This window comes from Pseudophryne corroboree, chromosome 2, assembly GCF_028390025.1.
Source record: "Pseudophryne corroboree isolate aPseCor3 chromosome 2, aPseCor3.hap2, whole genome shotgun sequence".
NCBI lineage: Eukaryota > Metazoa > Chordata > Amphibia > Anura > Myobatrachidae > Pseudophryne > Pseudophryne corroboree.
Window position 1 is genome coordinate 74,537,514 of NC_086445.1, and position 23,260 is coordinate 74,560,773.

A 23,260-nucleotide genomic window follows, 5' to 3' on the forward strand; every position below is an offset into this window, starting at 1 on the left:
CTGGTGGACACTGTCAGCAGACTCCGAAACTACTAGTATGAAGAAGATAGAAAAAAAAACCCCACCACAGGTAGGTAGGTATACAATTATGGACGAGTGACGACACAGAGGTAGGTACAGCCGTGGCCTACCGTACTGTGTCTGCTAGTATAGATAATATACTAAATATATTACTACTGTAGGTATATAATATAATGACGGACCTGGTGGACACTGTCAGCAGACTCCTAAACTACTAGTATGAAGAAGATAGAAAAAAAAACCCACCACAGGTAGGTAGGTATACAATTATGGACGAGCACTGATGACACAGAGATAGCCACAGCCGTGGACTACCGTACTGTGTCTGCTAGTATAAATAATATACTAAATATATTACTACTGTAGGATTATAATGACGGACCTGGTGGACACTGTCAGCAGACTCCTAAACTACTAGTATGAAGAAGATAGAAAAAAAAACCCCACCACAGGTAGGTAGGTATACAATTATGGACGAGCACTGACGACACAGAGATAGCCACAGCCGTGGACTACCGTACTGCGTCTGCTAGTATAGATAATATACTAAATATATTACTACTGTAGGATTATAATGACGGACCTGGTGGACACTGTCAGCAGACTCCTAAACTACTAGTATGAAGAAGATAGAAAAAAAAAACCCACCACAGGTAGGTAGGTATACAATTATGGACGAGCACTGACGACACAGAGATAGCCACAGCCGTGGACTACCGTACTGCGTCTGCTAGTATAGATAATATACTAAATATATTACTACTGTAGGATTATAATGACGGACCTAGTGGACACTGTCAGCAGACTCCTAAACTACTAGTATGAAGAAGATAGAAAAAAAAACCCCACCACAGGTAGGTATACAATTATGGACGAGCACTGACGACACAGAGATAGCCACAGCCGTGGACTACCGTACTGCGTCTGCTAGTATAGATAATATACTAAATATATTACTACTGTAGGTATATAATATAATGACGGACCTGGTGGACACTGTCAGCAGACTCCTAAACTACTAGTATGAAGAAGATAGAAAAAAAAACCCACCACAGGTAGGTAGGTATACAATTATGGACGAGCACTGATGACACAGAGATAGCCACAGCCGTGGACTACCGTACTGTGTCTGCTAGTATAAATAATATACTAAATATATTACTACTGTAGGATTATAATGACGGACCTGGTGGACACTGTCAGCAGACTCCTAAACTACTAGTATGAAGAAGATAGAAAAAAAAACCCCACCACAGGTAGGTAGGTATACAATTATGGACGAGCACTGACGACACAGAGATAGCCACAGCCGTGGACTACCGTACTGCGTCTGCTAGTATAGATAATATACTAAATATATTACTACTGTAGGATTATAATGACGGACCTAGTGGACACTGTCAGCAGACTCCTAAACTACTAGTATGAAGAAGATAGAAAAAAAACCCCCACCACAGGTAGGTATACAATTATGGACGAGCACTGACGACACAGAGATAGCCACAGCCGTGGACTACCGTACTGCGTCTGCTAGTATAGATAATATACTAAATATATTACTACTGTAGGTATATAATATAATGACGGACCTGGTGGACACTGTCAGCAGACTCCTAAACTACTAGTATGAAGAAGATAGAAAAAAAAACCCACCACAGGTAGGTAGGTATACAATTATGGACGAGCACTGATGACACAGAGATAGCCACAGCCGTGGACTACCGTACTGTGTCTGCTAGTATAAATAATATACTAAATATATTACTACTGTAGGATTATAATGACGGACCTGGTGGACACTGTCAGCAGACTCCTAAACTACTAGTATGAAGAAGATAGAAAAAAAAACCCCACCACAGGTAGGTAGGTATACAATTATGGACGAGCACTGACGACACAGAGATAGCCACAGCCGTGGACTACCGTACTGCGTCTGCTAGTATAGATAATATACTAAATATATTACTACTGTAGGATTATAATGACGGACCTGGTGGACACTGTCAGCAGACTCCTAAACTACTAGTATGAAGAAGATAGAAAAAAAAAACCCACCACAGGTAGGTAGGTATACAATTATGGACGAGCACTGACGACACAGAGATAGCCACAGCCGTGGACTACCGTACTGCGTCTGCTAATATAGAGATGATAAAGATGATAGAGATGATTGTAATGCAGGGGGACGCCAGCACAGGACTAGTCCACCCAGCATGTCTGTCCGGCCCCCGCACAAGTACAAAAGCATCACACAGCGGCGATGCTTTTGTACTTGTGGTGTAACTCCCGGCAGGCGGAGCTCCAGCAGCTGGCCGGGAGTTGTTCGCCGCTGGTCGCAGCGACTGCGTGTAACGTAACGCAGCCACTGCGGCCCGCCTCCCGCACGGTCCGGCGCATGCGCAGTTCCGACCCGATCGCTGCGCTGCAATAAACTGCAGCGAGCGATTGGGTCGGAATGGCCCCATTGACCAATGAAATGGTTGCAGTTTAGTATAAGAGTAATAGAGGGCTGGATATTGGGTGACTGTTTGGATAGATCAGGGCACAACTTAGCTATTATTAGGCGGTTCTGCTGTATTTATAGAGCCAATGTTCTTAAAGGCAAAACAAGCCGGTTTCTGTTTGATAGGAAGTTACATAGGTTAGCTAGCTTGCTAACTAGTGATAGCTAAATATATTCAGAACATACTTGCTGACTCTCCCTGAATGACATGGAACGCCCCGGAAATACGTAGTGGCAATCTCCCTGTCTCCCTAAACAGTCTAGCAGTCACCTTGACACCAGGCTGGGTATTTATTATTTATTTATTTATTTATTTATTTATTAACAGTTTCTTATATAGCGCAGCATATTCCGTTGCGCTTTACAATTAGAACAACAGTAATAGAACAAAACTGGGTAAAAACAGACAAACATAGAGGTAGGAAGGCCCTGCTCGCAAGCTTACAATCTATAGGGAAATAGGCATAGATACACAAGGATAGATGCTACCTATTGCATAATGGTCCACCAGATTGCTAGGTTCTTAATGGGTTGTATGATGATACCCCACAAAGTTATCCAAGTGTCAGGAGGGTGTGAGACTAAAGAAAGACAAGATATGTGATGTTATGAATACTCTACAGAGGATGTAATTAGATAGGGAAGCACTGAAGGTTATGTGGGTGGGTCTGGAATTTGATAGGCTTGTCTGAAGAGGTGAGTTTTCAGGGAACATTTAAAGGTTTGGAGACTAGAGGTGAGTCTTACTGTGCGTGGGAGGGCATTCCACAGAGTGGGTGAAGCCCGGATAAAGTCCTGTAATTTTGAGTGTGAACAAGTAATGCGTGTGGATGAGAGACGTAGATCTTGTGCAGAGCGGAGAGGTCGGGTAGGGAGATATTTTGAGATGAGTGAAGAGATGTATGTTGGTGCAGTTTGGTTAATAGCCTTGTATGTGAGTAAAAGTATTTTATATTTAATACGGTAGAATACCGGTAACCAATGGAGGGACTGACAGAGCGGATCTGCAAACGATGAACGTCTGGCAAGGAAGATTAGCCTCGCAGCTGCATTCAAAATGGATTGTAGTGGTGAGAGCCTATGTTTGGGAAGACCGGTCAGGAGACTATTGCAATAATCAATGCGGGAGATAATGAGAGCATGGATTAGAGTTTTTGCTGTGTCTTGTGTAAGATATGGTCGTATTTTGGATATGTTTCTTAGATGTATGTAACATGATCTTGAGACAGATTGAATGTGGGTAACAAAGGACAGTTCAGAGTCAAGAATGACACCTAGGCAGCGAGCTTGTGGGGTAGGGGTGATTGCAGAGTTCTCAACAGGGATAGAGATATCTGTAGCTGCAACACAGTGATTATGGGGTCTATTTACTAAGCCTCGGATGGAAATAAAGTGGATGGAGATAAAGTACCAGCCAATCAGCTCCTAACTGCCATCTCACAGGGTGGGTTTGAAAAATGACAGTTAGGAGCTGGTTGGTTGGGACTATGGGCCTAATTCAGCATGGAACGCTGCTGCGGTGTGAAATTCTGCTACAGAACCTGGCTCCTGTCATAGAAGAGGAGCCGACAGCACTGGGAGACGTCACTCCAGAGATGCTGGGCATGCCCCTGGAGTGACAATCCGCGAGGTCATGCTCCCTTTATTTTTAACCGCGCCCCCTTTTTTGCCGCGAGCGCTGGCATATCAAGGGTGCGCACCAGGTGCCTCTGGCTGGGCGCATGGCCAGCAGCTCGTAGAGCGCTGGGCATGCTCCATCAGTGATGAAAATGGGGGGGGGGGTGCGCCATCGCAGCACTCCTACAAATCACGCCCTTTTCCATATGCCACACCCCCTTTTTCAGACGCGCGCATCTCCGCTGCTCAATGGAGTCCCTCTTTCCCAGCTCCAAATGTTTGGAGGTATGCATTACAGAGCTAGTGTGCTGCATTATAGGGGGTGTGTGCTGCATTACTGAGCTAGTGTGCTGCATTATAGGGTGTGTGTGCTGCATTACTGAGCTAGTGTGCTGCATTATAGGGGGTGTGTGCTGCATTACTGAGCTAGTGTGCTGCATTATAGGGTGTGTGTGCTGCATTACTGAGCTAGTGTGCTGCATTATAGGGGGTGTGTGCTGCATTACTGAGCTAGTGTGCTGCATTATAGGGGGCGTGTGCTGCATTACAGAGCTAGTGTGCTGCGTTATAGGGGGTGTGCTGCATTACAGAGCTAGTGTGCTGCATTATAGGGAGTGTGTGCTGCATTACTGAGCTAGTGTGCTGCATTATAGGGTGTGTGTGCTGCATTACAGAGCTAGTGTGCTGCATTATAGGGAGTGTGTGCTGCATTACTGAGCTAGTGTGCTGCATTATAGGGTGTGTGTGCTGCATTACTGAGCTAGTGTGCTGCATTATAGTGGGTGTGTGCTGCATTACTGAGCTAGTGTGCTGCATTATAGGGTGTGTGTGCTGCATTACTGAGCTAGTGTGCTGCATTATAGGGGGCGTGTGCTGCATTTACTAAGCTAGTGTGCTGCGTTATAGTGGGTGTGCTGCATTACAGAGCACGTGTGCTGCATTATAGGGGGTGTGTGCTGCATTACTGAGCTCTCGTTCACTTGTCAATGTACTTTTGGACCATGGTTGAATGTTTAAGTCTTCTCACCTAATTGACTAACCCAACAAAAGCTCATCATTTACTGGGCTGAAATTTGTGGACACTTCATGCTGCTGCTATGATCTTAAACTGGAACATCATGTTTCTCTGCCAAAATAATCTTTGCTGCGGGACCAAGGTGATGCTATTTATATCTATATATCTATGCATTCACTTATATGTTTGCAGGGACACCCCCCCATATTTAAAACAGACAGCCACCGCGGGTGCTGAAGGACTGGGGGGGGGGGGTTGCAGATGAAGCCCAGAGGTACTGCGAGTGGGGAGGAACGGGTAATACTACTCCTGCTACTCCTCCTGGAAGCAGCTAGGCTGCTGTCCTCCCTTTGGCAGTGGCTCTCCCGGAGACTCGCACAGCAGTCCAGCAGCCAGTCACTATTGTTAGCGCCGATGTCCCAACGCGCCGCATTACATGGAAGAAGATGCACTCAATAAACTACAGCTCCCAGCAGGCCTTAGCGCTGGAATGCTTTGGCGCTAAGGGCTGGTGGGAGCTGTAGTTTATTTAGTGCGTCTACTTCGTTGGGACACCAGCGCTAACAATAGTGACTGGCTGGCAGAACTGACTGACTCACTGAATCAATGTAAAAGGTGAGAGTGCTGTGCAGTGTCAGTGACACTGCACACCCACTGCACTGCACAGCACTGTCACCTTTTACATTGTTTCAGCGTCCATACATTACCCTCCGCGATATCACCCACTCTATCCGTTACATTAGCCATCTCGGGGCTTCCAGGCCGGCAGCCCAGGTGCTGTGTTGCAGAGTTAGGGCCTCTGGGGATCTGGGCGCGGCTGTGGCTGGGAGGCACTTCTGTGACATCACACGCAGAGGAGGCTCCGGGGCTCATAGAGTATGCGGCGCAGGGAGGGCTATGAAAGCCTTCCGCTGCGCCGCTTTCATATACATCTATGCCGGTGGCCGCAGCAGCTTTTTTTCCACTTGCGCAGCAGCTAGAGAGTGGGGATTATTGATGCTGGAGGGGGCAGGCGGACTGGCAGCAGGACATAGGACGCTGCAGTAAAAGGGTTTTTTCCCCCTATCTACAGCGCAGAGACTTGCTGCAGATGCAGTGGCATACCCTCCAGCTGTACCTTTTTGGCAGGTACAGTACTTTTTTGATGGTCTGTACCGATTTATGGCTCTCCAAACTTCCATTGAAAGTATAGGAAAAGGGGCATGGCCACGCCACTTTACCCATGGCCACACCCTCTTTTCGATTTTGTAGCGATTTTATGTGTAAATTGCAGGAGGGTATGTTGCTGCAGATGCAGTGGGCCTATTTTGGGGTGTGGACCTGGAGCTGCAGCTCCATCAGCCCCATTGTTAATCCTGCTCTGGGAACACACAGCAGCCAAAGGGCAAAGCCTCCCATTGGATGTAACCTGTGTGGGAGGGCGTTTCTCGCCCAATCAGCTGTGGACTGGGTGTGATAGACCTGCCACTAACCCAATGAGAGCTCCTAGCCACGCCCAGCGTTATACACACAGGAACAAAGTCACAGATCTGGGCTATTATATAGGATATATAAATAAATATATATATATATATATATATATATATATATATATATATATATATTTATTTTTATTATTATTTTTGAGAGCCAAGTATTTTTGCACTGATAATACTTAATAAATAGGTATTCATTAATAAGTAGGTTTTAACAGTAGAACTTGCTTCCTTTGTCTTACTTGTATTAAAGGGCTGTTTGCTTACCTCAGATTACTCCATTGGCTTTGATAGCATGTAACTTCCATTAAAGCACCTTTCCTGTGTGTTCCAGTGTCATTGTCAACCAGTCATACAAATGAATCAGCAGTAATGTAACGGGCCATTTTCAGTCCAACATTTAGGTCACTCGACAATCAGCAGCACAAATGGGGCGAACACTTCAAACCCTTCTCTTTGATGATTTCAATCCCGTTTCATCACTTGTTCATCCAAGAGAACGGCTCTGACACACAAACTGTGAAGTGATCTATGTTTGGAATCATAGCGCTTTTCAAGTGTTTCTCAGCTTCTTTAGAGGATAAGGGGAACTGGATACTAATCTGATGTTTTGTCTTGCAGGTAATGCCTTTGTGGTGAGTCTGGCCTTCGCAGACCTCGTGGTGGCTTTGTATCCCTACCCATTAGTGCTGGTGGCTATTTTTAAAAACGGATGGGTCCTTGGAGAAATGCATTGCAAAGTCAGCGGGTTTGTCATGGGCTTGAGCGTCATCGGATCGATCTTCAGCATCACCGGGATCGCCATCAACCGGTACTGCTACATCTGCCACAGCTTTGTGTATGACAAGCTCTTCGGTGCCCGGAATACAATGATGTACGTGTGTCTTATATGGGTTCTCACCGTCCTGGCCACTGTCCCAAACTTCTTTGTTGGGTCTTTGGAATACGACCCTCGGATCTATTCCTGCACGTTCGTACAGACTGTAAGCTCCTCCTACACCATCACGGTGGTGGTCATCCATTTCCTTGTGCCAATCACTGTCGTGACGTTCTGTTATCTCCGGATATGGATTTTGGTGATTCAGGTGAGGAGGAAGGTGAAATCGGAAATGAAGCCGAGGATGAAACAAAGCGACTTCAGGAACTTTCTTACAATGTTTGTGGTGTTTGTCATTTTTGCTTTCTGTTGGGGTCCCCTGAACTTCATTGGGCTAGCCGTGGCCATCAACCCCACGGAAGTGGCCCCCAAAATTCCAGAGTGGTTATTTGTGCTAAGTTATTTCATGGCTTATTCCAACAGTTGCCTTAACGCTGTTATATATGGACTTCTAAATCAGAACTTTCGGAAAGAGTACAAAAGGATTTTAATGTCACTCTGGACGCCTAGACTGTTCTTTCAGGAAATCTCTAGGGGGGGTACAGAGTGCCCGAAGAGCAAGCCTTCCCCTGCTCTGAATAACAATGACCAGATGAAAACCAATACTGTATAATTCCACTGTGAGCGGACGAGTGACAGAGAGCCATTGAACACACGCCAGTGTGACTGCATTCACTCAACTGCATATTTTTTTATCTGAAAGGAAAATGCACCTCAAAATACTATTTTTTTTATAAGTCATTGTAAATGCATAAACTGTATAATTAAACTAAGCAACTTACTTTATTAGGGGAATGAAGCGATTCTTTACATTGTAAGACTAGTGCTAAATGGTTGCTGCTCAAAATTAACCATCCAGCACAGGGGTGGTCTTCAGGTTGCCGGCGGCCAGGCTCCCAACGACCGCCATACCGACGCCGGAATCCTGACTGCCGGCATACCGACAACTTTTCTCCCTCTTGGGGATCCACAACCCCCTGGAGGGAGAATAGATAGCGTGGCGCGCATAGCGCGCCACCGTGCCGCAGCGTGGCGAGCGCAGTGAGCCCACAAGGGGCTCATTTGCACTCGCCCAGCTGTCGGTATGCTGGCGGTCGGGATTCCGGCGTCGGTATGCTGGTCGCCGGGAGCCCAACCACCGGCAACACATACTACACCCCAGCACAGCCCTTACCATTGTTCTCTAAAAGATGTTGTGCATCATTGTACAATCATTGCTAGCAAATAAAGGTCGACAGCACTTAAGTCGACACTCATTAGGTTGACCAATATTGGTCAACATGCATTAGGTCGACAAGGTCAATTGGTTGACATGGTCGCTAGGTCAACATGGCAAAGTTTGACACATGAAAAAGTCGACATGAGTTTTTCAATTTTTTTTATTTTTTTTAACTTTTTCATACTTTACGATCCACGTGGACTACGATTGTGAATAGTAACCTTGCCTGACGCACGGCGAGCGGATACGGTGCACTGATTGGGGTTCCAGGTCACTTTACGAAGAAAACACCACCAAAACCCTACCAAAAAAAACCACATCTCAATATTTTGCCATGTCGACCTATTCCATGTCGACCAAATGACCGTGTCGACCTATTTCAGGTGTTGACCTAGTTACTGTCAACCAACAGTGGTTGACCTAATGACTGTCGACCTAGTTACTGTCAACCCTATGATCCACACCCCAAATATCGTCACCATATGTACAACCTAAATGGAGGATCCACTATAGTTAACACTTTCTTTACCAGCTGGCTCACCCCGGGGACCAATGTAATAGCCTTCGAGGGCCGAGGTTTTGGTGGTTTAGCTTAGAGATTTAAAGAGCCAATCGTTTTTTAACAGCAAAACCAAACTTCTTTTTCCTTTAAAAGAAGATTGACGCCTTTTATCTCACAGCAAAATCTCTGAAATCTCTGCCCAATGCGTCAACTGTTACATTTGGCCCCCCAGCCTTAAAAGCTATGAAAGTAGAGCCTTATATGCGAGACCTGGAAGGGTGAATGGTCCAAATTAGGAAGAGGAAGATTCATCGGCGACGACGAGCCAAAGTTACTACATACATGCATGGCATGATCTAGAGTTATTTGCCTATGAGCCAAATGTGTGGGCAGCTCACATATGTTTGTTGTTATAAATTGCACATTAAGATACATACAGCACAGCCTTAAATCAATCATATAGATGTGACTGAAGAAAAGATGAAGAGATCATCATAATCAACTACAAAACTTGCACGTGGTAGAAGTAGATACACACAAAACTGACATCTCAGAACAAAACGCATTTCATGATCCTTGTAACCTGGAGGGTTGGCCTTAACTTGCAGCTGCATGTTCTAACTTCTTACAGTACAGCACTTGCAAATGAATGCCTCTTATCCATCTCTCCAGCACTCTCCAGGTGCAAGGAACACATTATGCTTCACAGTATGAAATCAGGCCCATGGTTACTGTAGGATGGGTTAGGTCCTGCGGTAGGAGGTCCTGCAGTGTTAGGGGCATGGTCAGTGCAAGGTTTCTCGGCACCCTAGGCAAAACTTCAGCCTACTGCCCCCAACCACCACCAATACCTACTTCCAAGCCCTTCAGATAAAAGTGTGACATAGAATTTCCTCAGCCACCGCTTGCATTTTGTACAACAAGGATGTTTCTTTCAATTACATACTTAATTTTGTGATAGGCAGACTCAGTGACATCCCCCCAGACCCCAGCACCCTAGGCAGATGCCTAAAGCTGCCTAATGGTAGAGGCGGCCCTGGTTAGCGGCGTGCTCTGACAGAACCAGTTGCTGCATATTAGAAGCGGTGGAGGTTGGGGGGTGGGGGGTTGTGTGCAACTATTAAAGTTTGTGCACAGATACACATGACAATCCCTTTACATCTTTTAATTATTCTGTTTTTAAACAGTAACCAGTAGGTGTCACTGTTGGCTCCTGTTCTCTTCGCACGAGAGTAGAATTTATCTGCGTATTGCAACATACAAAACAGGAGGCGTATTAGAATAAAAGACTAAGGGGTCTATTTATTATCTGAGATATCGAGGGTCAGATGGACCCCAATAATTAAGCATCTTACTCGCCGCGAGCACCGGATAAATTCAACATTGCTCCGGTGCGGAGACAGCTGATCCGAAGATCAGCAGTTCCCGCGAAACCTTTCACAGTCTGAGTTGGCAGTGCTACATCGCAACTTCTGGTGGAAGGAACCAAGCAGTTGTGGAGCGATCCAAATGGAACCCTCATAGCAGGGGTGCGGGAACAAAAGTCATTGCCGAAGGTTCTCGCAGTCAAGCTCCAAAAATGTTGTATCTTCTCAGCTTGATGAATTTGGGTCCCCCATACCAGTGCATGCCTCCAGATCAGGATTGAAAGGTAAGCAGAAGAGATAGCCATGACATCTCCTGTGTACCTTTATAATGCATGGCACTGACACGTTATACAAAAGTACTGTAGGTAAAAATGGTAATTTTCACCTGCTTTTATAGATATTGATGATGAATAAACCCCTAAGACACTAGCACCTGGCTTGGCCTTGTATAAAATATGCAAATTGTACTTCGCAGGCCAAGAAGAAAAAGGCCCATATGATGATTTGGTAATTGCGCTTAAACACACTAAGTGGAAAGTTGGAGGGGAGGAGGGTACAAATGCAGGCGGAGGTCAGTGGATCTCTGTGGAACTGAGAAACATGTAGATGTGTCCTCCGTGAAGTGTCCTTCTGGCCGGACATAACTTAGATACCGCTGCTTTGGGTGCTACTCGTGATAAGATGTCACAAGCTAGTATTCTATAGAACTTTGTAGAACATCGATTTGTGATGAGCGGTGATACCTCATCAAGAGTGACATAAATAGTGGCAGATGCTCAATTAGCTTAGTGATATCATTCAGGTGCTTGAAAGGGAGGGGTATTTCTAAGCAAAAAAAAAAGGCACTTTGTTTCCCCCAGCACCCTGAATGACAGCAGTAACCAGCTTTAAATCCCACACAATGGGGGTAATTCCAAGTTGATTGCAGCAGGAATTTTGTTAGCAGTTGGGCAAAACCATGTGCACTGCAGGGGAGGCAGATTTAACATGTGCAGAGAGAGTTAGATTTGGGTGTGGTGTGTTCAATCTGCAATCTAATTTGCAGTGGAAAAATAAAGCAGCCAGTATTTACCCTGCACAGAAACAAAATAACCCACCCAAATCCTCTCTTTCTGCACATGTTATATCTGCCCCACCTGCAGTGCACATGGTTTTGCCCAACTGCTAACAAAATTCCTGCTGCGATCAACTTGGAATTACCCCCCATATTAGAATTCAGAGATCTCAGTTACATATATTTGCGCAAATGTATAAATAAGCCCCAAAGCCGCATCAAGGCGTCTCTATTTGGGGTCCCTAGCGCTATACCTAGCTGCAGGGTGTGGCACCCCAAAGCACCAGCATAAGCCAGAAAGCCCAGGGCAGCATACCAGTGAAAAAACTATAGTGTTAATAAATTAGTGTTAGGAAGCCGAAGCTATATAGGTGATACAAAAATGAGATGTAATTAAAATAGAGAAATAGCGTTAAAGAAATTAGTATGTGAAAAGTGTAAATAGAATGTAAAGGTATGCCACACTAAAGCCATCACGAGTGGTAATACCTCATCACGAGTGGTAATACCTCATCAGGAGCGGTGATGCCTCATCAGGTGAAGTCTAGCATACCACACAATGTAATGCAATTGTCCAGCCAGCAGGATAGCAAAATAAGGACACATCTGCATACACCTGTCACTAGCTGTATCACTTGCGGGGACCTTATTGTTAGGGCAAATACAAAATGATGATGATGATGATGATGATAGCACTGGCTGCAGATTGACCTCTAAATCTAATAGGTGTTTCCTTCAATAATAGTGCCAATATTATATGATTATGTGGATGCGTTTTATAATAAATGTTTGCTGCTACTTTATTTTGTACACAAAAAGGAAGATTGCTCCTGCTGTATTGTAGACGATTATTTATTTGTTTGTTTATTTATTTATTTAATCCGAACCTAATAGTCAACACGTTTCTCCATATCAAAACAAATGGGTTTTTTTTTATTTTTAAAAAGGCGTGTCTTATTATGACCTGGTTGGGTGTAAGTGTAACTACAGTAAGTGTAAATACGCACTGCGGAATACCTACAAAACCGTAATGCAGGTGGGCAGGAATGGGAGGGTCCCCACGATTAGAGTCACTGGGGCAGATGTATTAAGCCTGGAGAAGTGATAAAGCAGTGATAAATGTAAGGTGATAACGCACCAGCCAATCAGTTCCTGTCAATTTACATATTGGAGCTGATTGGCTGGTGCGTTATCACCTTGCACTTATCACTGCTTTATCACTTTTCCAGGTTTAATACATCTGCCCCATTGTGGCATTGTCCCAGGTGACATTTTGACGGGATTCTTTGCAACGCTGGGGGTGGGGCCAGGATAAAACACTTCATAGCGCATTCGCATTGCATCACAGAGACCCGCATCCCGCTCATTTCAAAGTCAGCTGGATTTGCCCGCTTTACTGGAAGCACTGGCATATTTATAATGGGTGCATTGTGTTAGGTGCACATGGGCCCCTGGGGATCCAGGGGGGCCCATACCGCACACCCTGCACCCATTAATTTAATTACTTACCCTCTGCCCTCCCACGGTGCAGCAGCAGCAGCGCTGCAGAAATCACTGGGAAAATGGCACGGCACCATTATCCCAGTGATTTGCGCATGCGCAGTAGGAAAATCACTGGGCAAAGGGCCACCGGGCCATTTCCCCCCGTGATTTGCGCATGCGCTTTAGGGTCTGGGACAGAGCTGTACAGCGCTGCCGGCTAGAGAGGAGGGGGACCAGATGGATCCTGCACACGGTCCTCATCCTCTCTAGAAACATTCCTGACTGTGAGCCAAGAAATTGGCCAATTACCATCTAAAGATGTCTCAAGCTGAGCATTTGGGTATAACGATTACATTTTTTAGAGCTTATTGTTTTTGTTGACGCCTATACTGTACAGCCGGCTCTTCATCAGCGTCAACATGTCATAAAAGCTACTTTACTATTGTAAAACATCAAATTCTATTCACTGTACATCATTTTACAAAAAAGGAAATAGTTTCCTATGAACATTTCCCCATAAATCAAATATCCCATTTTGTAATGTGGTGCTTATTTAAAAAACAAAAATGAACAATATTTTGGGTGAAACTGTCAAATACTTTTCTTTTATAACTCGGGGGGATGAATGTACTATAGCTTATTATACTGTTATTATTTTTGTATGCCACAGAGTTACACGCAGATAATACAAGAACTTTTAGATTTAGCATTAAATAACAGAATGTTTCTTTCGATTTGCAATTGTTGGATTTTTGTCCGGCCTGGATACAGTGGTTCTGCTACATATACACGTTTGTACAGTAGGTGGATGGATACATATTCTCTCTCTGAAGGACATTTATTTGTTATTGCAACAAATAATAACATAATAGAACTTGCAATTGCAATCTTTGCTGTATAAACATTTCCATTATGATCTGACTCAATGCGGCAAGGCCAATTATTTACTAAACCCAAGTCATTAAGGGTAGCAGAAGCAGATCCAGCACAATTGTGTATCGTTAACATATTGCGGCTCGCGTTCGGCTTTGTTAAAGCTCATTTTGTGAAGAAGCAATGACATAATATTTAGAAAACACGTGTAAGGCATATACAGCACACACAAGTTACGTAACAGTCTTCCACTGAAACTGGCAATGTAATGTAGCAATACAATAGGTAAGGTTCACTAAATGGGGGTGGACCAATAGGATACGGAGAATTGGTCATGTAAGTATGGATCAGTAATACATAATTATGCAAACTGCAGACAGTAAGGGAATCATTCAATTGGATGCCGCGAAGTTCCTCCGTAATGGTTGGGCAAAAGCAGTGTGTGGCCCATGGGCGTATCTACGGAGGAGGGTCTCCGCGTGTGGGCCCCCTCCTCCCCCGTAGCAGGCAGCACAGTTAGTGCTCTGAGAACTAGAAAGACCCTGTCGACCTAGTTACTGTCTACCAATAGTGGTCGACCTAGTTGCTGTCGACCTAGAGACCGGATACCGTGCCAGAGTTTAATGTGAAGAGGACGAGGACTCCACGGAGATAAAATGCCCACGATGAAGTGCTAAAGGTTAATCACTGCTTCACCAGGCCAGACGCGCACATGTGTCAGTAAGGACGCTGACAGATTCTCGCTTTCAGTATAAAAAAATATCAAAAATCTGAGGTTTCAAATTGACTGAAGTTATTGAAGAAAATATACATATATTTATTAATAGTCTTAGGGGCATATTTACACAGCGGCAAGTGTTTTTGCCTGCAGGATTTTATACAGCATTAATATTGCATGCACAGCCACTACATCCAATACTATTACTGCTTTGAAATCTGCAGCTTAGTAAATACAGCCCTTAGACATTAAAATATTCTTTGTTCATCTGTCAACCTTATCTTCCACCACTGTGATACTTCAATAAGCTTTCCCATGCAAAGGCACAAGGAAGACATCGCTGCCCAAAGTCGGCAAATGGACCGGTCCGGCTTCACTCAGCCGGCATGTTTAGACAGGACCTGACGTGAGGCCACGGAGACTGACGCCGGGATCCCGACAGCTGGAAAACCGGTGGCGAGTGCAGTGTGTCCCCTCACATGCTCAGCACCCGGGTGGTGGTGTGGATTTTGCCCTGTGGTCAGGATTTCACCCGGCAGTTGGGATTCCGACCGCTGGGAATTTCACCAGGTGTCGGGATTCCGGTGCCAGTCTCCTGACAGTCGGGATCCTGACAACTGGCAAACTGAATGCCTCCCATTTAACCAAACGTAAGAAAACCAAGTAGTGTTTTAGGGGGTAACAGATTAATGCCTAGATTTATCAAGCCTTGGCGAGTGATAAATAGCACGATGATAAAGTATCAACCAATCAGCTCCCAACTGTCATTTTTCAAACACTCCCTGTAACATGGCAGTAGGGACGTACTGGGCCTCCGTTTTGGCCCGGGCATTTGTAAACGCGTGGGGAGGTATTGTGACCGGCGGTCACATAACTACATCCCATTATAACATAAGGTCTATACATTCCGCCATTTACCGGGAGAGGGATCTGTGCAGCACACACATATGCAGTAGTGCAGCCGGGACCCTAACGCAGATGTAAAGTGATTTTTATTAAATGTTGGTGATACTTCATGTCTTATTGCTGCGACTGGATAACGGATTCAGTACTACTGGGGTCATTACGACCTGTTCGCACGCAGCGGTTTATCGCTGCGGTGCGAACGGGTCCAGAATGCGCATGCGCGACGGACGCAGTGCGCGTGTGCGACATTGCGTCGCCGGGTAAAGTCGCGTCTAACGAAGGAAGCGGTCGCAGAGCCGACCGCAAAGAAGATTGACAGGAAGAAGGAGTTCCAGGGCGGATCTGGACCGTTGGCGGACGTTTTCGGGGAGTGGTAAGGAAAACGCAGGCGTGTCCAGGATAACGGAGGGCGGATGTCTGACGTCAAAGCCGGCTCCAGCATCGCAGGGAACGTCGCACAGGGTAAGTAGGTACAGGGCTGCTCTACTTCTGCTTGAAATTTTTTTAGCTTAGCAGGGCTGCACAAGCGATCGCAGCCCTGCTAAGCTAAAATACACTCCCCCATAGGCGTGGACTAGTTGATCGCAGCAGCAGCAAAAAGTTGCTGGCTGTGATCAACTCGGAATGACCACCAATGGGCCTAATTCAGTAAGGATTGCAAATTCCCCTTTGGATCGCATGCTGGCCCTCATTCCGAGTTGATCGCTCGCTAGCTGCTTTTAGCACCACTGCAAACGCTAAGCCGCCGCCCTCTGGGAGTGTATCTTAGCTAAGCAGAAGTGCAAACGAAAGGATATCAGCGCTGCTACTAAAAAAAAATTGTGCAGTTTCTGAGCAGCTCCAGACCTACTCCTAGCTAGCGATGACTTGAGACTATTGAGTTCCTGTTTTGACATCGCGAGCCACTCCCCCGTTACCCCAGCCACTCCTGCGTTTATATCTGGCACGCCTGCGTTTTTACACACACTCCCCGAAAATGGTCATTTACCTCCCAGAAACACCCACTTCCTGTCAATCACTCAACGATCAGCAGTGTGACTGAAAAGCGTAGCTCGAGCTTGTGTAAAACTGCATCGCCTTTTTTGGAAGTACGTCGCGCGTGCGCACTGCGCATCATACGCATGCGCAGCAGTGCCATTTTTTAGCCTGATATCGTTGCTCTGCGAACGAAAGCAGCTAGCGATCAACTTGGAATGATCCCTGCTGGGGGCCACCCATCGCTGGGCAATGCTGACTAGCATGCTGACCGGCGTCTCCCCCGTTGAACAAACAGAAATTGCGAACGCATCGCAATTTCTGCTTGTTAGTAGAAACAAAGGAAGCCTCCTACCATCTTTCCAATCGTGGCAGCTGCGTGTGGTGTCATGCAGTCACTGAGATCACGCCCCCGACACGCCCTCGTTCGCGCCGCCCCAGCAATGCTCCGTTGCCCGCCCACCCCGCGACCATCTCTGTCTGATTGACAGGCAGAGACGATCATATTTTAATTGTTCTGGACCACCAACCCAAGGCCCCCATGCAAGTCTCCTGAGGCAACCCAGGGTGCCACGGCACACAGTTTGAGAACCATTGCAAACACTGAAACTGTTTGTCCTGAGATTGATACATTTCAATAATAATGCAAGATTGTGTTCTATGGTTCCAGCCATATTATGCAATAAATTGCTGATGTTAACATCATTTTGGAAATACTTTCAATATCTTCTACACTTCAGAACTGATTCATGAAGAGGTACATAAATCATACTTGTCTACTCTCCCGGAATGGCCGGGAGGCTCCTGAAAATCGCGTGGCACTACTGCTCCCCTGGAAGAGTGAGCAGGTCTCCTGACAAGCTGCCACCTGACTGCACTCCACCGCAGCCGGGATTCCGATGATACAATTTGCGGTGAATCGCGTCATTGTGGATCCACCCCCTGCCTCACATTGCCTGTAATCTCGGCATTGTGTACTGATGGGGCGGTCTGTGATGATGCAATTTTGTAGACATGCCCCCTGCTCCGCCCCTACACTGCACCTCCCCTCTGCCACGCCCCCAGTATGTTGCCCCTCACCCCCTGCCATGCCGAGCTGACTGCCTTTCCCAGATGGGGCAGCCAGAATATTGGCAGGAATTACTTAAATATCGCAAAGAAAATGCGGAAACCGGCTTCACCACTTTTTATTCACAAAAATAATAAAACTGCTGATAATTTGGCGCATTATACACTTCCCTAAACGTGCAGCAAGTACGATACTAGCATATCACGCATGTACAAAAATAAAAATACATTCATCTCTACATGGTCAGAGGTTCATAATGTAGATAAGTATTGTAATAAGCAGGGTGATATCCCTGCACCCCTGAACCTCTAGGCATGGTAAAGTATCTAATTTTTGCAAATCCTGCAGAGTTGTTGGTAAACGTTTATACTGTATTAGGCCAGTGTATGTTATAAGAACGTTTGCAGAACCTGTTGTACAATTTCCTATTATTTCCTATCTCCTGTGTAATGTAAAACAGAGAATAATCTTTCCCCTTTAGCCAGTGTGTTAAAAACGTCAGATTACAACAAGGACATGGCACACCTAGCCTTCTGGAAAAATATAACCAAGTATACACATGTCGGTGATTCCAGGACCATTAATTAGTCCATTATAACACACAGGCTTAGGCACACTGGGGCATACTTGCCGGGAACGTCCGGGAGGCTCCTGAAAATTGACCGGTGCTCCCAGATCTAACCTCCTCCCGCTGCCCAGCCACCTCCGAGTGGCCAGATCCGGCAGCCATGATGCAGTTTGTGACAAATTGCATCATCATAGTCACGTCTCCTGCTTTACAGTGGCGGTGATCTTGACATTGTACAGCAGGGAGTGTGGCCAACCCTAACACCAGCCCCCCCGCAGAGCCTGCTTAGCCACATCAAGCCCCCGCACTGTCCCCTATATAAAGCACCCCCTTCTAAGCCAGCCTGGCATCCTCTTTCCAAGAGAGAAATGGGCCTGTACTTTGCAAAGTTTTCCATAAGTTTCCTTATAGAAATGCCCAGTAACAACTCATGTGTTCTTTAAATGGAGCCCTTAGTAGGGAACTTGCATTCAGGTAATTTGGGGACACGACACTTTACCATGGCATTTACAAGTGATTCTGCAAAGTAACATCACAGACATTTGCAGCAGAAGAGCTTTTTATTATTTCATGGAAGTGAAGAAGAGAGGAGCGTTCTCCGAGGCGGCTGGCACAGGAAATTACACTGTCACAACATCACAGAAACTCTTTCTTTCTCCACGGTGCGGAATAAAAAGACATTAAAGAGACAAGCTGAAGTGTGCGCAGTATTATCTCGCTGCGGAAAGACAGCTGCTCTCGCTTTCTGGCCCCAGTGTTTTATATGTAAGGCCAAGCACAGACACATACCCAGTATGCCTTCAAATATCTAGTGGTCTCAAACGGTACAATAAATGTGTTTTTAGGAAAGTGAACCCAAAGATGAGTTTTACTTCACAGGTGACGCAAAGTGGCTGCATGTACGTGATGCCGCGGAAGCCCGAATTACTAGGAATATACGAAAAAAGTGGACACCAATTGCATCAATATTTATATGAAAAATTAAATGTTTGTTTGTATCAACTTTTAAAAATGTTTTACTATTACATAAATCCAGGAAGACATAGGGCCTAATTCAGATCTGATTGCTGGGCAGTGATTTTTGCTGTCCTGCGATCAGGCAGTCGCCGCCTACAGGGGGAGTGTATTTTAGCTGTGCAGGTGTGTGGACGCGGGTGGTATTCATGTGACCGCCGGTCAGCTGACCGACAGTCACATGACCTCCTCCACCAGCCCGACGGGTCACTGTACAGATGGTCGGCATGCCGACCAACAGGGACTATTTCCACTCGTGGGTGTCCACGACACCCATAGAGTGGGAATAGAACCCGTGGCGACCGCAGGTCGCCACCAAGCCCGCAGCGTGGTGCCCGCAAGGGGCTTGCTGCACTCGCCCCTCCCCGCCGGGATCCCGGCGTCGGTATGCTGCCGGGATCCCGGCGTCGGTAAGCTGACCGGCGGTCAGGAGACCGCCGGTCAGCCGTACTACACCCGTGGACGCATGTGTAGCAGAGCTGTACAAACTGATTTTGTGCAGTCTCTGCGCAGCCCAGGACTTACTCAGCCACTGCGATCACATCAGCCTGTCCGGGACCGGAATAGACGTCAGACATCCCCATTGAAAACACTTGCACACGCCTGCGTTTTTCCAGACACTCCCAGAAAACGGTCAGTTGCCACCCACAAATGCCCTCTACCTGTCAATCTCCTTGCGTTCGCCCATGCGATTGCTTTTTTTGCATCATCCCGTCACTATGCACCGGTGCCCGGTTCATGCATCTGACGCGCCTGCGCATTGTGGCGCATACACATGCGCAGTTCGGACCTGATCGCAGGCTGTGAGAAAACGCAGCCTAGCGATCAGGTCTGAATTACCCCCATACAAACATCAAAAATCAGCAACAGATGATTCAAAGGAGTCCCGCTAGCGTCACACTTGGGGGCGTGGCCTGAATTACTGCCTTGTGCTATTGTGAGTTCCCATAGGGCTAATGCGAGGATCCGGCCAGCTTCAAGCGGGAAGCTGCACCACTTGAGGACTGAACATCTGCGCAGTTCCTCCAACCACAACTGAATCAGGACCAGGGTCCGCCTGCAGCCTGTGTTCCACACAAGTCCATTTACTCATAGAGCGAGAAACTCTGCATTCTCTTGTGTGGTATTCAGTTTAATTTCATAAAAGGGATGGACAATGATTGGCAGCATAACTATCCACTTCTGATTGGTTAATTATGCTTCCCATTGTATTTAATTCATTAGTGTGGCTGCTACTGTATATTATTTTTACGTCATCACCGTCTGGACACATTAGTACACTGATGTTACCATTTATCAAGCCTTGGAGTGATAAATTGCATGGTGATAAAGTACCAGCCAGTCAGCTCCTAACTGCCGTGTCACAGGCTGTGTTTGGAAAATGACAGTTAGTAGCTGATTGGTTGGTACTTTATCACTGTGCAATTTATCACTCTCCAGTGAGAGAAAAAAAGAAAAGTGTGATCTTTAAAATGGCTAAAAAAAAATTTGCTTTGTTGCCGCATTTTTATAAACTCAATAGACGCGGCGGTGGGTGCTTCCGCCTTCACCTCTGCATCAGACCCATGACTTCACTACAGTGAGGCACCAGTGCTAATCACTGTGCCACCGTGCTGTCCTATGAATAATCCAACTTTCTCATTTGTTAACAGCACCACCCAGACACTATGGGGGTAAATCAGAGTTGATCGCCGCAGCAAATTTGTTAGCAGCTGGGCAAAACCATGTGCACTGCAGGGGGGGGCAGATATAACATGTGCAGAGAGAGTTAGATTTGGGTGGGGTGTAATCAAACTGAAATCTAAATTGCAGTGTAAAAACAAAGCAACCAGTATTTACCCTGCACAGAAACTAAATAACCCACCCAAATCTAACTCTCTCTGCACATGTTATATCTGCCCACCCTACAGTGCACATGGGGGGTTATTCAGAGTTGATCGCTAGCTGCCGTTGTTCGCAGCGCAGCGATCAGTGTAAAAAACTACTAATCTGCGCATGCGTATGCACCACAATGTGCTTGCGCGACGTACGGGTACAAAGAGCTTTGTGGTTTTACACAGGTTCTAGCGATGTTTTCAGTAGCATTGTCGGCCGCAAGAAGATTGACAGGAAGTGGGCGTTTCTGGGTGTCAACTGACCGTTTTCAGGGAGTGCTTAGAAAAATGCAGGCGTGCCAGGGAAAATGCAGGCGTGGCTGGGCGAACGCTGGGCGGGTGTGTGACGTCAAAAGCCAACCCTCCGTCATTAGAATCAACGCACACGAAGAGTAAGACCAGGGCTGGTCTTGTTTTGCACAAAATGTTTTTGCAGGCGCTCTGCTGCACATGCGTTCGCACTTCTGCAAAGCGAAAATACACTCCCCGTTTGCACGGCTGCTAAAAACTGCTAGCGAGCAATCAACTCGGAATGACCCCCATGGTTTTGCCCAACTGCTAACAAATTGCTGCTGCGATCAACTCTGAATTACCCCCTATAATCTGTTATGTATATGCAATGGTGCAAGTATGGTGGTACGGGGCGGTACGGCATACCATTAAGAAATTAGTAGCGGGCACTCTGTACCCCCATACCGCCTTACTGCTGGCAATACATAATGAAACGCCTGTTTCAAGTAGCCATGTCCCTCGTGTTATGTGACCACGCCCCTCAAGATGTGTGGCCACGCCTATATTTTTGCACTCACAGTACCACTAAGAAATGTATTCTACATCACTGTGTATATGACACGTAAATTAAATAATTATGGCACAAAATAGGTAATGTGACTTTGACATTTTCTACTTCAAAGTCAAGAAGCATACTTGTGTATATATGAAGCATAGTATAGTGTTTGGGTGCATTGTGAGAGGCGGCTGACTGAACATACAGATGTAATTATTACAAATAAATAGCATTCACATTAATAGTTGTCTTGTTTTAAAAAAATGGTCTTATTTCCTCCAAGCCAGCCCCAACATTAAGTAAGCACAAGGGAGCCTAAAGCTGGGTACACACTGAGCAATATATATATATATATATATATATATACTAGGTGCTTCATCGCGCCCTACGGGCGCTCTTCACACCGTCGCAAGGGGCTACGCCCCCTTAACCCTTACATGCCTTTCTGGAGTTCAATATTTGTATTATATGGAGTATTACCTGCATTCCTTTGTTAGTGGTTAAATATTGCACAATGAAAGGGCGTGCGATGGTGAAGGAGGCGCAGCCCCTTGGGACGGCGTGAACAGCACCTGCAGGGCATGATGTACAGAATGTAGCGGGTGCGGGGGGGGGGGGGACTGCGGATGGGAGAGGGTGTCTGTAGATGCTGCGGGTGGAGGGGGGGCGGAAGCAGGGAGGGCCCCAGATGGGGAAGGGTCGGGAGGTGCTGCGGATGGGGGAGGGGCAGAGGAGTGGGGGCTGCAGATGGGGGAGGGGTCCGGAGGCACTGCAGGTGGGGGAGGAGCAGGGGTGCCACTGGTGGGAGAGGGGCAGGTGCGGGGATGTTGCGGATGGGTGAAGGGTTCCGGAGGTGCGGCGGATGGGTGAGGGGGTCTCGAGGCGCTGCAGGTGGTGGAGGGGCAGGTGTGGGGGTGCCGTGGGTGGGGGAGGGGTGGGGTGGGGGAGGGGTGGGGGAGGAGGGGGACCACGGATTGAGGAGGGTGTCTGCAGCTGCTGCGGGTGGAGGGGAGGCAGGTGTGGGAAGACATATATGGGGGGTGGATGGTGGAGGGGGCCTGGAGGTGCTGTGGGTGGTGGAGGGGCGGGGGAGTGGGAGCCGCGGGTGGTGTAAGGGGTCTGGAGGCACGGCGTGTGGGGGAGGGGAAGGTACGGAGGTGTGGTGCATTGGGGAGGGGTCTGGAGGCGCTGCGGGTACTGTACCTGCCAAAAAGGTAGTTGGAGGGTATGCAGTAACAGGGCCAGGATAGGGGTGACAGGGTCAGGACAGGGGTGACGGGGCCAGGACAAGGGTGACGGGGCCAGGACAGGGGTGACGGGGCCAGGACAGGGGTGACGGGGCCA

At 46.8% G+C, this 23,260-nt stretch overlaps 1 protein-coding gene across 1 annotated transcript; it reads left to right on the forward strand.

The window, feature by feature from the left end:
* Nucleotides 1-7,260: 7,260 nt before the first annotated feature.
* Nucleotides 7,261-8,278, forward strand: LOC135050509 (melatonin receptor type 1B). Its single transcript, XM_063956987.1, has one exon. The coding sequence runs from the start codon at nucleotides 7,360-7,362 to the stop codon at nucleotides 8,119-8,121; it is 762 nt and encodes a 253-aa protein (XP_063813057.1). The 5' UTR covers nucleotides 7,261-7,359; the 3' UTR covers nucleotides 8,122-8,278.
* Nucleotides 8,279-23,260: the final 14,982 nt, after the last annotated feature.